A 13,317-nucleotide genomic window follows, 5' to 3' on the forward strand; every position below is an offset into this window, starting at 1 on the left:
CTCCAGTTGAACACCTCCCCACAGTTCCCGTTTTCTCCATGTGGGGAATGGAGCCCTGCTCCAGCTGCTGGCAGAGTGGTCCCAAGCAGCTGGAAGAGGCAACCCCAGGATCTGCACCCCAGGAGGATACAGAAGAAACTCAGATCAGGGTGGATGAGTAACTTTGAGGAAGAGCTCAGCTTCCTTCCTGTCACTCACCCACTGCCCTTCCTGCCTCACTGCTGTCTTCCTTCCAGATCCCGGCCACACAGGCCCGCATCATGGAGGACATTGAGCAGTGGCTGTCCACCGATGTGGTAAGTTGGGGCTCATGCCTTTCCTGATAGGAGAGGCAAGTATTACTGTCTTCCCCTAGTCACCACCATCACTTGGGAGGTGGCATTGGTTATGGATGGAGGTGTGGGGGCTGGAGGTGGGGGTGCGGGGGTCCTAAACTTCCCTCAGAGGGAGGCATCATCATTATCCCATTCCCTATCAAAAAGGCTGGTAACTGAAAGGGGGCCCAGCTCACAGCCACCACTCTCTAAAGAGGCCTGACCAGAAGGCAGAAATCCTGAACCAGACCTCCAGCCCCAGGCTTTGCTTCTTCCAAAGGGCAAAAGTAGCAGGATTCCGAGTCAGTTCTGTGTCAGGGCCTCTCCCCTACCACTGAGCTAGATCACCTTCCTGATTTTGTTTTGTGTCTGAGTGAGTGTGCAAGCAGTACCCAGAGGCCAAACGAGAGCACCGGGTCCCCTGATCCTGGCATACAGGCTGTTAGGAGCTGTCTGATACGTGCGCTAGAAACTGAGCTTGAGTTTTCTGTGAGAATAGTATAAGCTCCTAACTGCTAGGCCATTTCTTCAGGCCCAGTCTCCCTGTTTCAAAGGAGAAAAAATAAAATCACGGCTCAGAAACTGGAACCCCTGGGTCCTGAAGCATAGGGGGTGTAAGCAAAGGCCTGTGTCAGGGTCAGCATAAGCACAACACTGGTCCTGACCCCAAGGGTTTGCCCTTGAAAGCCCACTGGGTAGCCAGCTGTAATAACCTCTATTCCCTTCCCTCTGCATTCTCAGGGGAGCGGTGCTGAGGAGCCCTCTGGTGTCACCAGTGAAGGTAACCGTCCACCCTATCTGCCCAATCCTCCCCTGAAGTAATGATCCTGCCTCTCCCCCAGCACTAGCCTACTACTCTTTCCCTATAGAATTTGACAAATTCCTGGAAGAAAGAGCCAAAGCTGCCGATCGACTTCCCAACCTGGCCAGCCCTTCAGCCGAGGGACCCCCCAGACCGTGTCCTGGAGCAGCCCCTCGGAGGAAGACGCAGGAGAAGGATGATGATGTGCTGTTTGCCTTATGAATGCAGCCCAGCCCAGGGCCTGACTCTCTACCCGCTGGGCCTCCCTCCCTTGGCATTAAGGCTGCTTAGGGGTGTTTCGTTACCCCGCTTCTCTTCTCCCAGAGCCTGGGCAGCAGTGGGATGAACTGAGGAACAAGTCAACCCTCCACTGGGATCCTGACTGGTTCTGCCTTCTTCCCATCCTGCTACCGACTATGACTTTACTGAGACCTGGGGCCCCGGACGAGCTGACCTGATGCAACCTAATTGACCTGGTGTAAGGCTGCTTCCATGGAATTCCCCTGCTCCCTTCCCCAGAGAAGCCCACAGGAGCCCTTCAGAATCTACACTACCAGTCTAGGCATTAGAGAAGACATCACCACAGCCTGGCCTATCCCATCCCCCTGCAGAGTGGAGCCTGAAGAGGGCTTTAGTGGCTTATTAGGAAGGGCAATGGTGGCCCCTGCTGAGCTGCCCACTGTCCAGGTACGAAGCTGCACCCAGTGAGGAAAGACCTCACTGCCCAGGTGTCAAGATGAGACCTCGGGGATTCTGGGTGCCCAGAGCCCCCAGTTCCTCCACTGCCTTTCCCCTATCCTTGCTTTGTTCCTCCAGCAAGGGCTCCACCCACCTGGGGCTCATCTGTTGATTGATGAGTCCTCAGGTACAGGGAGAGGTGCCTTTTGTATCCCCAAATAAAAGTAGAAAACCACTTGCCTTGCCGGCATGATCTGCTGTGGCAGGAAGCAATTTGGGGGTAGGGCATCTGCTTTGAACTGAAGGCCGTCTGAGTGGTGGGTGTCTGCAAGCCACTCACAGCCCAGCAAGGCAGAGCGTACAGTCGAACTCACAGATACCGTCCCTGCTTCACCACACAAGTCCAGCCTCCCTCTGCTCTGCCCAGCAGGGCCATCTGCCTGTTTGGGTACCACTACCCCAGCAGCTGGCCTTGCCCATCCTACAATATTAGCTGGTCAAGAGATGGAGGCAAGTACTGGTGGACAGTGCTGGCATATTGGGGCAGGAGGCCACAGGGATTGTGCTGGTGCCAGCCATGGCCCAGGTAACTGCACTATCAGCCCCGACTGGAACTCACGGCTGCCGTGCCACACAGCCCTGGGCACTGGGCCATCCAAATCACTTGTGGGCACCCAGACCTTCCCTGGTTCTATACGGCCCTCAAGAGACCTCGTTTCTAGGTGAAAGGCATGCGGACCCAGCCCTTAGCAGCAAGTGGGCAGAAGGCTAGACTCTGCACTGTCTTCTCAAAGTCAGAAAGCAGGGGTCAGCACAGGATCTGGTACCTGTACTCTGAGACCTGGCCCAGCTCTCTAGGGACACGAGTAAAGGAAACAGGTTAGGGACAGCCTGCATGGGACTGGAATATTCCATCTTCGTGCAGGAGAAGGGCTGAGAGTACATGTCCAGACCTGGCCTGACCACCCCTGGCCTGCTCCCACAACATCCCTGGTGTGGTTATCCTTTACATGTGGATAAGCGGGGCCTTGTCTGGCTAACAGGTCCTAGAGGAGAGGGACCCCCACACATACTCTTCTACCTACTCCTTCCATGTCTGAAGCCCTTTAGGGAAATTGACTTTGGGAATGATCAAAGGCAAGGCTGCTACTTTCCTGTGTAAGCCGGAACGTTCGGGGAATTTTCCCTGACTACTCCAGAAGCTTAGGGTTCTACCAATAGCTACACGACCAGGTTGTGTGTTACCCGGGGTTGGTATTGTGACTGGTAGTTGTACGGCAGACATGGTGGGCAGTGTAGGTGATACGGATGGTGATATGGCAAGTGTGCCTGCCTGGGGACTTGTAGAAGGGAAGGGACAGTAAAGGTCAGATCCGAGATCAAGGGGCTCCTGGGCTAACTGTCCCCCAGACTTCCACCAAGACAGAGCAGAGCTACCAGGGCTCTCCCTCTGGAGACCAAGCAGACAGCAGAAGGGAGGGAAGGCTGATGGGAAACGAGGCACTGGCTGCAGACCCCAGTGGTCAGCTTACAGCACTGCTGCTCTGGCTCCTCAGCTCAGCCTGTGCTGTTGCTTCCCAGCTCCCAACGTCCATTCAGGACACGTGCTGGAGACCTAGTGGGCAGCACCAGTCTCCTTCCCGCCTTGGATGCCTGGGCAAAGAAGGCCACAACCGACCAGATCCCAGCAATGGGAGTGAAGCGGGGCCTGGCGGTGGTTCTAATTCTGCTCAGGCCAGCACTTCATGTCTTCAGAAGCCTTCGAAGACAGCTGAAAGGCTATCCTGCTCTGTGAGCCTGGCTTCAGAACCAGTGTTCCATCGTGACCACAAGGTGGCAGCAGTGCTGCATTCCAGGGAGCTCTCCTTCCCCTTTAGGCATGCAGGCTCAAGAAAGTGCTCCCGTGTGTGTGTGTGTGTGTGTGTGTGTGTGTGTGTGTGGGTGGGTGGGTGTGGGTGTGGGTGTGGGTGTGTGGGTGTGGGGGTGTGGGTGGGGGGGTGTGCGTGGGTGGGGGTGTGTGTGCTGTGGGGGGGTGTGTGCTGTGTGTGTGTGTGTGGGTGTGGGTGGGGGGGTGTGCGTGGGTGGGGGGGTGTGTGCTGTGGGGGGGTGTGTGCTGTGTGTGTGGGTGTGGGTGTGGGTGTGTGGGTGGGGGGGTGTGCGTGGGTGGGGGTGTGTGTGCTGTGGGGGTGTGTGTGCTGTGTGTGTGTGTTTGTACGTGCTCGTGCACACATGCGCATAAAATATAGAAAAGATGCACAGAACTAGCCAGACCATTAAGCATCAGATAGGTAGCACCCATCTCCTGGTGCACACTAGCAGCCCCTCTGCCCAAATGTACAGCTGAACTGATGCTCCGTGCAGGAAGTCAGGACTGTACCATGGCACCGAGGACAGCCCAGCACCGTTCTCCAATCCCAGCTTCTTGTGCTCTTCCCTTCTCCAGTAATGAAACACAGGGGCAGGGGGCTGGGGGGTGCAGTTGGTTGGCTTGGTTTGTGTTTCTTTTTGAGGTAGAGTTTCTCTGTGTAGCCCCGGCTGTTCTGAAATGTCTCTGTAAACCAGGCTGGCCTTGAACTCAGAGACCCACCTGCCGTGCATTTCAAGTGCTGGAATTAGAGGCGTGTGCCACCACTGCTTAGCTTAATTTTTGGTTCTTGCTTTTGTTTGTTTTTGAGCAAGCAGACTTCCTAGCCCCCCTCCTCAAACCCTGAGCACTGTAGTCTCAAGCATCATCCCCATGCCTAGCTTGGTCCACTCTTACTGCTTCTTGCTCCGTCCCATCGCCACCAGTCTGTTGCTGTCCTATCTGATGTTTCCCAGGCCATCCTCTGCTGGACCCCACGGCCCTGTCCAAACACCAGTCTCTCTTCAACTCAAGCTCCTCAACCCCTCTTGCCTGCTGCAGTGCCCTCGTTGCCAGTGGCCATTCTGCCACTCAGAGCTTCGGGACAGGGAAGGAAAGGGGGAGGCATGCTTTACTGTGGACAGAGTGGCACCCACATCCTACCATCTGGGTAAACTCCACGTGGGGAGGTTCTGGGATTTGTTCCTGGAGGAAGCCTCCCTACCTCCAGCATCAAAAAGCTCCACAGAAGTCTTTGGTCCATGCAGTTCCCCTGCACGGGTCCCCAGCAAAGGGCCACAGTTGGCTGAGTAACACATTTGTTCACTCTATAAACTGGAAGTCCTAAGATCCAGGTGTGGCAGGGTTGTTCTCGGTTTGCAGATGGCCATCTTCACCCTGTGTTGTCACCGCTGGCCCACGTATCTTCACCCTGACTTCCTCCTCTTAGAAAGACAGTTATATTGGATTAGCCCCTCATCTAATGACCGCACTTCCCTGTAGTCACCTCTTTAGAGTTGCTGTCCCCAAAAGCAGTGACACTGTAAGGTCCTGAGGACTTGAACATGTGCATTTGGAAGGATAGATCCTGCCCATGGCTACCACACAGATTCCTTCCGCTGTAGAGAGCAGTGGCATGTAAGACCTGCCTCCACCAGTCCTCCTGGAGATTTGCAATGACTAAGAGATCATAACTTAACCCATCTCCAGAGCCATGGGAACCCATCAAGAACCAGCCACAAGGTCAGAGCAGAAGAGAAGACAGAAAGGACTCAAATGCAGGGAGTCTGACTGGGGCTTCTACCTGCTCCCTAGGACTCCCTACCCGTTGCAAAGCTGCACCTAGCAGTGAGCAAGCAGACGTCACTGCCCTCCATCTGGAGCCCCGTCCTCCCCTCCTTGGCTTTGTCTGTGCTCTGCACCTGCCAGAGGCCACCCTGCATCCCAGTCCCCACGGTTGCATATAGCAAAGGACAAGGGTTCAATTCCCAGCACCCACATCATAGCTTATAACCATCTCTACCTCCACTTGCAGGGAATCTGGAGCTTTCTTTGGGCCTCTGTGGGTCCCAGATGTATACATGGTACCAAGGCATAGTGCAAACAAAACACAGAGATCAACATACCAGAAACCAGGTGACAAAGACTGGAAACACTTCCCTGCCTAGGCATCATAAGTGAGTGGAGCGTGCAGGCTGGTGTGGAGTCTTGAGGTCTTTTTGGATCACATTTTTTTTTGTTTGTTTGTTTTTGTTTTGTTTTTTGTTTTTTTTTTTACCTTTTTTTTTTTTTTTACTCATTTATTATATATAAGTACACTGTAGCTGTCTTCAGACACACCAGAAGAGGGCATCGGATCTCTTTACAGATGGTTGTGAGCCACCATGTGGTTGCTGGGAATTGAACTCAGGACCTCTGGAAGAGTAGTCAGGTGCTCTTAACCGTTGAGCCATCTCTCCAGCCCTGGATCACATGTTTTAACTAGCCCTGGCTGTCCTGGCACTTGCTCTGTATAGACCAGGCTGGCCTCAAACTCGAACATCCGCCTGCCTCTGCCTCCCAAGTCCTGGAATTAAAGGTGTGCACCACGTGCCTGGCTGTTTGTCCTTTCATAATAAATGGTCTCTACTTTTATTCCTAACTATGTGTCCCTAGTGCAATCTTTGGAGGGGAGTATACAAAAATCAGGAGTCGGGTGACCTCTGAACCTGGATTTCTCCCTAAACCACTATCTCAACTTGGCTCTGGGACAAGGCGGCTCCCACCCAGACTGAGTGCCAGGCAGCAGCACAGGACCAGAACATAAGGACTCCCAGGGCTACCTTTTCCAAGAAATCACTTTGTAGTTGGAGTTCTACCTGGGAGTCAGCAAGCAGGCCCAACGTCTGCCACACGCATCGTGCACAGTGCTGTGTGGTTCCTCTCTCTGGGCCTCAGTTAACCCATAAATATGTCACCCCACTCCACTGTTCTGCCCAGCCTGCCTTCAAATGTCACTGCCCCCTTCAGGAAAGAATGATACAGGTGGAAGGGGGAAGATCACCCCTATAATCCCCATGTTCAGAAGGCTAAGACAAGACGGTTGTTACAAGTTCAAGGCTAACCTGGATCACATTATTTCAGGATAGCCTGGGCTACAGAAGGAGACCTGTCTCAAAAAGATTTGGAGAAAACACAGCACAAGGCAAGAAGCCTCTCTTAGTCAGGGTTCCTATTGCTACAATAAAACATTATGTCAAAAAGCAAGTTGGAAAGGGTTTATTTGGCTTACATTTCATATTACTGTTCATCACTGTAGGGAGTCAGGGCAAGACCTCAGGGTAGGATCCTGGAAGCAGGAGCTGATGCAGAGGCCATGGAAAAGTACTTCTTACTTGCTTAGCCTGGTTTTTTTTTGGGGGGGGGGTTTGTTTGTTTGTTTGTTTTTTAATAGAACCCAGAACCACCAGCCCACAGATGGCACCACCATTGACTGGGCTCTAATCCCATGGATCACTAATTGAAAAAAATCATTTCAACTGTATCTTGCGAAGGCATTTCCTCGAGTGGGGCTTCTTCTTTGATGACTGTAACTTGTGTTGAATGGATACACAAGATCAGCCAGTAAATCAAAGCCCAAGAATTCTGTAGACATGGAGAAGCAGGAAACTGGTTAAACTATGCTGCCCTCCAGACCAGCAAGGGAGGGAAGCATCTGCCAGCAGGTGGATGGACAGGTGGAGGGGAGGAGACAGCTGGCCTCAAATGACAACGAGCCCAGCTGGGTAGTGGTGCGTCATTAATCCCAGCACTGGGGAGACAAAGGCAGGCGAATCTCTGACTTTGACACCACCCTTGTCTACAGAGCGAGTTCCAAGACTATCAGGGCTACATCTTCTGCCTCATTGCGGGCAGGGAGGGTGAAATTCAGGCTAGGGTACTTTTCTTGCACCCTATTCCCACCCCCAGAAAGGGGAAGTAAAAGAGACTATGAAGGGCATTATAGGTAGCTGTGCTCCTATTGCACACAGGACCAGAAGCCTGTGTATTTAAAGAGAATCAAGGGGCTGGAGAAACAGCTCAGCAGTTAAGCGCACTGACTGCCATTCCAGAGGTCCTGAGTTCAATTCCCAAAGTGAGTCACTATCTGTAATGGGATCCAATGCCGTCCTCTGGTATATCTGAAGACAGCTACAGTCTCATATAAATAAATAAAAAGGAAGAAGATCAGTGAGGCTAGGCAAGGTCCCTAACAGCTCCCAGGGAAGGAGCCTAATGCTGTTCGGCTGGTGTGTACTAAATGCTGGGCCTGGACCTGAGCATAGAGCTGCACGGGGGCTGGAAATGTCACTGTGCGAGTGCATAGATATTCATACGTGTGCATAGATATTTCCCTTCTGTGTTTTTGTCTACATGATACTTTGCAATACATTGAGCAGTTCCTATTCCTCCCCTTCACACATCAGTAATCAGACTGGGTCCAGTATTACCCATCAAAGGCACCCTGGCTGGCTAGCCTCCGTCTGTGCAGCCCTGCTGGTTGAGGCAGACCCCCCCTGATCCAAAAGGACAGGAGTTGAGAATAACCAGACTCACTGGGCTACAGGCTCTGAAACACGCCTGCCAACCTTGGCCTCAGCCTGACGGACATGTTCGTTCAGGAAACCCTAGCCCTGCTCTGTCCTTGAAGGCTTTGCTCCTGGCTTTGCAAAGTGCTGAGCTGGTACCTTTCACTTCTCGCTTTACTGCCATTGTCTCTGCTATCCCCTCCTGGCACCCATGCCCTGACCCCCTCCTCAGTCACTGTTGTTCCAGGAGCCAGCAAGCAAGAGCCTGTGCCTTATCGAAGGGCAAAGACCTGGAAGAGACAGATTGAAGCTGAGGATCAGTGACGCATCCCACCCCTCCTCTTCTGTCAGATTCCTCTCTACTCAGCCTGGGTCTACTTGACATGCTGCCATGATGCATCCACACAGAGCACCGGCACACGGGTCCATACACCTCCAGCCAGCAGGAGTCCTCTTGGCATTTCCCAGGAGCACAAGAAGAGAGCACTCATGAGATCTGAGGTGAAACTTTCAAGGTTTGACTTTTTAAGAGTATATCGGGCCAGGCGTGGTGGCGCAAAGCTTTAATCCCAGCCCTAGGGAGGTAGAGGCAGGTGGATCTCTGTGAATTCGATTCTAGCCTTGTCTACAAAGTGAGTCCAGGATAGCCAGGGCTACATAGAGAAACTGTCTTGAAAAACAAAAAAAGCAAATAACGAAAAAAATTTATTGTTTCAGTTTATGTGCATGCATGCGTGCCTGTGTGAGCTCATGTGCACCACATGTGTGCGTTGAACTGGCTTTGCAGGTGTTGGTGAGCCACTGGTGTGAGTGCTGGGAGCTGAACTTGGTTCTTCTGTAAGAGCAAAAGATACTTTTAAGCCATCTCTCTACCCTCGAAGCTGAATGTCTTAGTTGGGGTTTTACTTCTGTGAACAGACACCATGACCAAGGCAAGTCTTGTAAAGGACAACATTTAATTGGGGCTGGCTTACAGGTTCAGAGGTTCAGTCCATTATCATCAAGGCAGGAACATGGCAGCATCCAGGCAGGCATGGTGCAGGAGGAGCTGAGAGTTCTACATCTTCATCCTAAGGAATCCAGGAACAGACAGAGCATCCTCAGGCAGCTGGGAGGAGGGTCTCCAAGCTCACCCTCACAGTGACACACTTCCTCCAACAAGGCCACACCCTCCAGTAGTGCCACTCCCTGGGCCAAGCATATGCAAACCATCACACCGAATTGTTAAAAATCATTTTTTAATGTGTATCGGTGGTTTTGCCTGATTAATGTCTGTGCACTGCTTGCATACGGTGCCCATGGAGGCCAGAAGTGAGCATTTGTTTTTCCGGAACTCGGTTGTGAGCTGACATACGGATACCTAGAACCCAACGCTGGTCTTCTTGATCAGCAGCCAGTGCTCTTAACAGTTGAGCTATCACTCCTGCCCCTGTATGTTTTAATAGTGTTGTTGCTGTTGTTGTTGTAAAAAGATAACAAATAAAAAGGTATCCTTTTTTCTTTCTTTTCCGGAGCTGGGGACCGAACCCAGGGCCTTGCGCTTCCTAGGCAAGCACTCTAACCACTGAGCTAAATCCCCAACCCCAAAAAGGTATCTTTTATCCCCACTAGGTCTACACCGCTGTGCCCCAAGAGATCTGCTGGATATGTCAATTCTCAGTCAGCAAAGCCTCTCATCTGCTTTGCTCTATCCCGTATCACATTGCCAAAGGCTTCTCTCTGAGCCTGGCAACAACCTCTCTACCTATCCAGTTCCCAAGGCAGGTTTCCATGCCAGAAATATACATCCCAACTCCATGGTGGCCCAGACCAGCCACCCCACACTCCATTATGCTTAAATCTACACATGAAAGAACACACAACACAATAACCTTTGACCCAATTGATAAGATATAATTGCCCACCTAAACATACAAAGCCCAGTACCGTCCATCCCTTAAGAACATTAATAACAACCTGTAAATATACAGAGCGGAATCTTAACATCACCTGCCATGTTGTCTACTGGCTACTGCTCACCCTCCCACCCCCCCATCCCCTCCACCCCCGTCTCCTCCTCTTCCTTCAAACTCTTCTCCCGCCCATCCTTCCTTCTCGTCCAATGACAGGCCTCCTTCTATCCTGTACCTGCCCTCACCTGTATTTTACAGATTAAATGGGGAGAAGGTTCTGGGGAAGTCACCTGAGTCCTGAGTACAAGACTAGATAGCCGTCCTTGGGGCACTAGATAGCATCAAAATATAGATAACTCCAGGGCAAACCACAACAGTTGTTGTTGTTATTAATTATTGTTCTATTACATTAAATGCTTGCAAGCACACACACAGTCTGAGAGTGTGCGCATGTGCCACAAGTGAGCATGTGAGGTCAGAAAAGAACTTATAGGAGTTGGTTTTCTCTATCCACCATGTGAGTCCTGAGGCTTCCTGGCCTTTTTATTATTATTATTATTATTATTATTATTATTATGAGACATGGTCTCATGTAGCAAAAGCTAGCCTCAAATGATTGTGTAGCTGATGCTGGTCTAAACTCTTGATCCTTTCTCCTCTAACTCCTAAGCTAGTTCACAGACATGTGCTACCCTGTTAGGCCAAGGCTAGACCCTTCCTGCATAAGGGAGAAGAAAGTGAGTGGCATTGTCTGAGCTATAACGAAGCTTGCAAAAGACCAGGAAGGGGCTGTCTATGTTCAGGAAGTAACTAGAAGACATGGAACCACATTGGCTCAGGTTGTGAATCGTGCCGTGGGATCTTTAAGCTCAAACAGGGAAGAGCTGAAACTCTTGCCAGGAAAGGGTCAATGCCCACACTATCCCAGGAGTCCACCAGTGAGCTAAGACCAGACAAATCATCTCAAGGCTCAGGAGCTGATAAATGGGAGAGGAAACCAAACCCAACCAAAAGAACGTAAGGTCCATGTTGCTTTGCTTCCCGGGTAGCTTACTGTCAACCTTCCCAGTGACCCCAGATGCTCTGCCTACAAATGTTTGCCAAGAGTGGCACTTTGTGGAACTGGAGAAGGAGTGACACTTCCTGCTTGAGTCAGCACAGCACAGAACAGGAAGGCCTGTGAAGAATGGAGGCTCCTGGGTTCCATGGTGAGAGCAGAAGTGACCCTCCCCCCGACCCCCATGCTTCCAAACCTCCTGGGAGTCTGGACTATCGTCCGTCCGATGTTAGGGTTTGTAGAACAAAGCACAGACCCTGGGCACTGACCTCCCCAAGACGCTCCCATGCAGCCAGAATGCTCTTAAAAATATTTTATCGGCACATACTTATTTTAATTTTTAAAAAATTTTTATTTATGTAGGTATTTATTTATATGAGTGTTCTGTCTTTAGATGCACCAGAAGAGGGCATCGGATCCCATTACAGATGGTTGTGAGCCACCATGGGGTTGCTGGGAATTGAACTCATGACCTTTGGAAGAACAGTTAGCGCTCTTAACCACTGAGTCATCTCTCCGGTCTCTTATTTTAACTTTTCAATTATGTGTGTATGTGTATACATATGTGCATGTGAGAGTAGTTTGTGTTTGAAGAGCGAATTGGATTTCCTGGTTACAGGTGGTTGCGAGCCACCTGATGGAGGGTCAGGATACTGGGTACCAAACTGTGCCCTCTGGGATTTCTTATAATGGCCGAGCTATCTCTTTAAACCCCACCCCAATAAGTTTTGTTTTAATTTTAAAATTGTTTGTCTTTTTACATGTGTATATGTGTGCATGCCTGCTAGGGGAGGTCAAAGGACAATTTTCAGTTCTCTCCTTCCATTGTGTGAATCCCAGGGATCAAATTCAGGTTATCTCAAGTCCTCAGGCTTGGCAATAAAAACCTTTACAAGCCGAGCCATCTCACTGACCCTGAGCACGTTTTAAAATAACTAGTATCCTCAAACCTCAACCAAATCAAACCCTTCACCCAAGTTAGAGACTCACTTTCTGGCCTGGCCAAAGCTCCTGGGTCTGGCCCCAGAAACACCCAGAATACAAGCTTTTTTCACAACACGCACACACACCTCACAGTCTTATGGTCTGACTCTATAGCCTCTGTACAAGATGTTTGTTGTTCCCTGTAGACCACGCTCCTCCCACAAATTATCTCACCTGTTCCTCAGTGGGTCACCTCCTCCAGCCAAGTCATTCCCCCGACATCCTAACCTGACATTCACCCATCATGGGATTCTCTGTGACTACAATGACAAGACGAATACAGGGATCATGAGGTAGCTTACTCCACCTTGGATGCGCGTGACTCTGAACCACCATCCCTGGATCTATTGTCCACGTGGAAAGCTGGAGAGGAGGTAAAGGCTACTGGGCTGACAGGAAGCTGGGGATGCCACTTGGAAGAGGAGTGCTTGCCCCGCTTGCAAGCAGGAGAGACAAGGCCCTTGGTTTCACACCCAGCACCACAGGCAGTGGGTAAAGAGAGCTAACTTGGTGCAGACCCATCCCACCTTTGCTCTCAGCCCTGTCATCCATGCTCACAACAGCTTCAAACCCGCCTCTGTCCCCTGCCCCAGAGGCTATCCTGCTATCACCTTCCTGAGCTATGATCCCGAGATGGGTGCTGGGAATGTACCCACAGAAGAGTCACTGTCCTTGACCCCATAGACACGGGGACAGTCGGGAAACAGTGAGCGGGACTGGTAAATGGACTGATAAAAACTGAGGACTCCTGTCCTCATGAGGCCAGCTAAGCTGCTGACCTGCTAGGTATTGGCCTTGGTGACCTGCCTGCCCTCCTGGACAGCAAAAGCACAGGATGTTACGAGCCCCATGCTATACTGAACTCTAGGGAATGTCAGGTGACAGAGCAGCATATGCGGGGGAAAAAAGAGGTGAGGTGGCCGGAGATGTTAATAACTGAAGCCGCCACCACTTCAGGACCCAGGGGCACAGGCAACTGGAGAATAAGGTACAGGCTAGTCCAGACCCTCAAACCTCAAACTACCAGCCTTTAGAAAATTCTCTCTCTCTCTCTCTCTCTCTCTCTCTCTCTCTCTCTCTCTCTCTCTCTCTCTCCTCAAGACAGTGTTTCTGCATGTCACCCTGGCTGTCCTGTAGATCAGGCTGGCCAAGAGATCTGCCTGTCTTTGCTTCTTGAGTGCTAGGATTAAAGGTGTGAGT

General features: G+C 51.2%; 1 protein-coding gene across 8 annotated transcripts in view; it reads left to right on the forward strand.

Moving 5' to 3' along the window:
• Positions 1 to 2,029, forward strand: part of Tom1 (target of myb1 membrane trafficking protein) — a 33,947-nt gene extending 31,918 nt beyond the window's left edge. For all 8 annotated transcript variants that reach the window (NM_001008365.2, XM_087594789.1, XM_087594790.1 and 5 more), the window contains 3 exon segments: positions 237 to 296; positions 1,056 to 1,095; positions 1,184 to 2,029. In NM_001008365.2, the coding sequence (NP_001008366.1) occupies positions 237 to 296; positions 1,056 to 1,095; positions 1,184 to 1,338 (255 nt within the window). In that variant the 3' untranslated portion in view covers positions 1,339 to 2,029.
• Positions 2,030 to 13,317: the final 11,288 nt, after the last annotated feature.

This window comes from Rattus norvegicus, chromosome 19 (assembly GCF_021556685.1).
Source record: "Rattus norvegicus strain SHRSP/BbbUtx chromosome 19, alternate assembly SHRSP_T2T, whole genome shotgun sequence".
Lineage (NCBI taxonomy): Eukaryota > Metazoa > Chordata > Mammalia > Rodentia > Muridae > Rattus > Rattus norvegicus.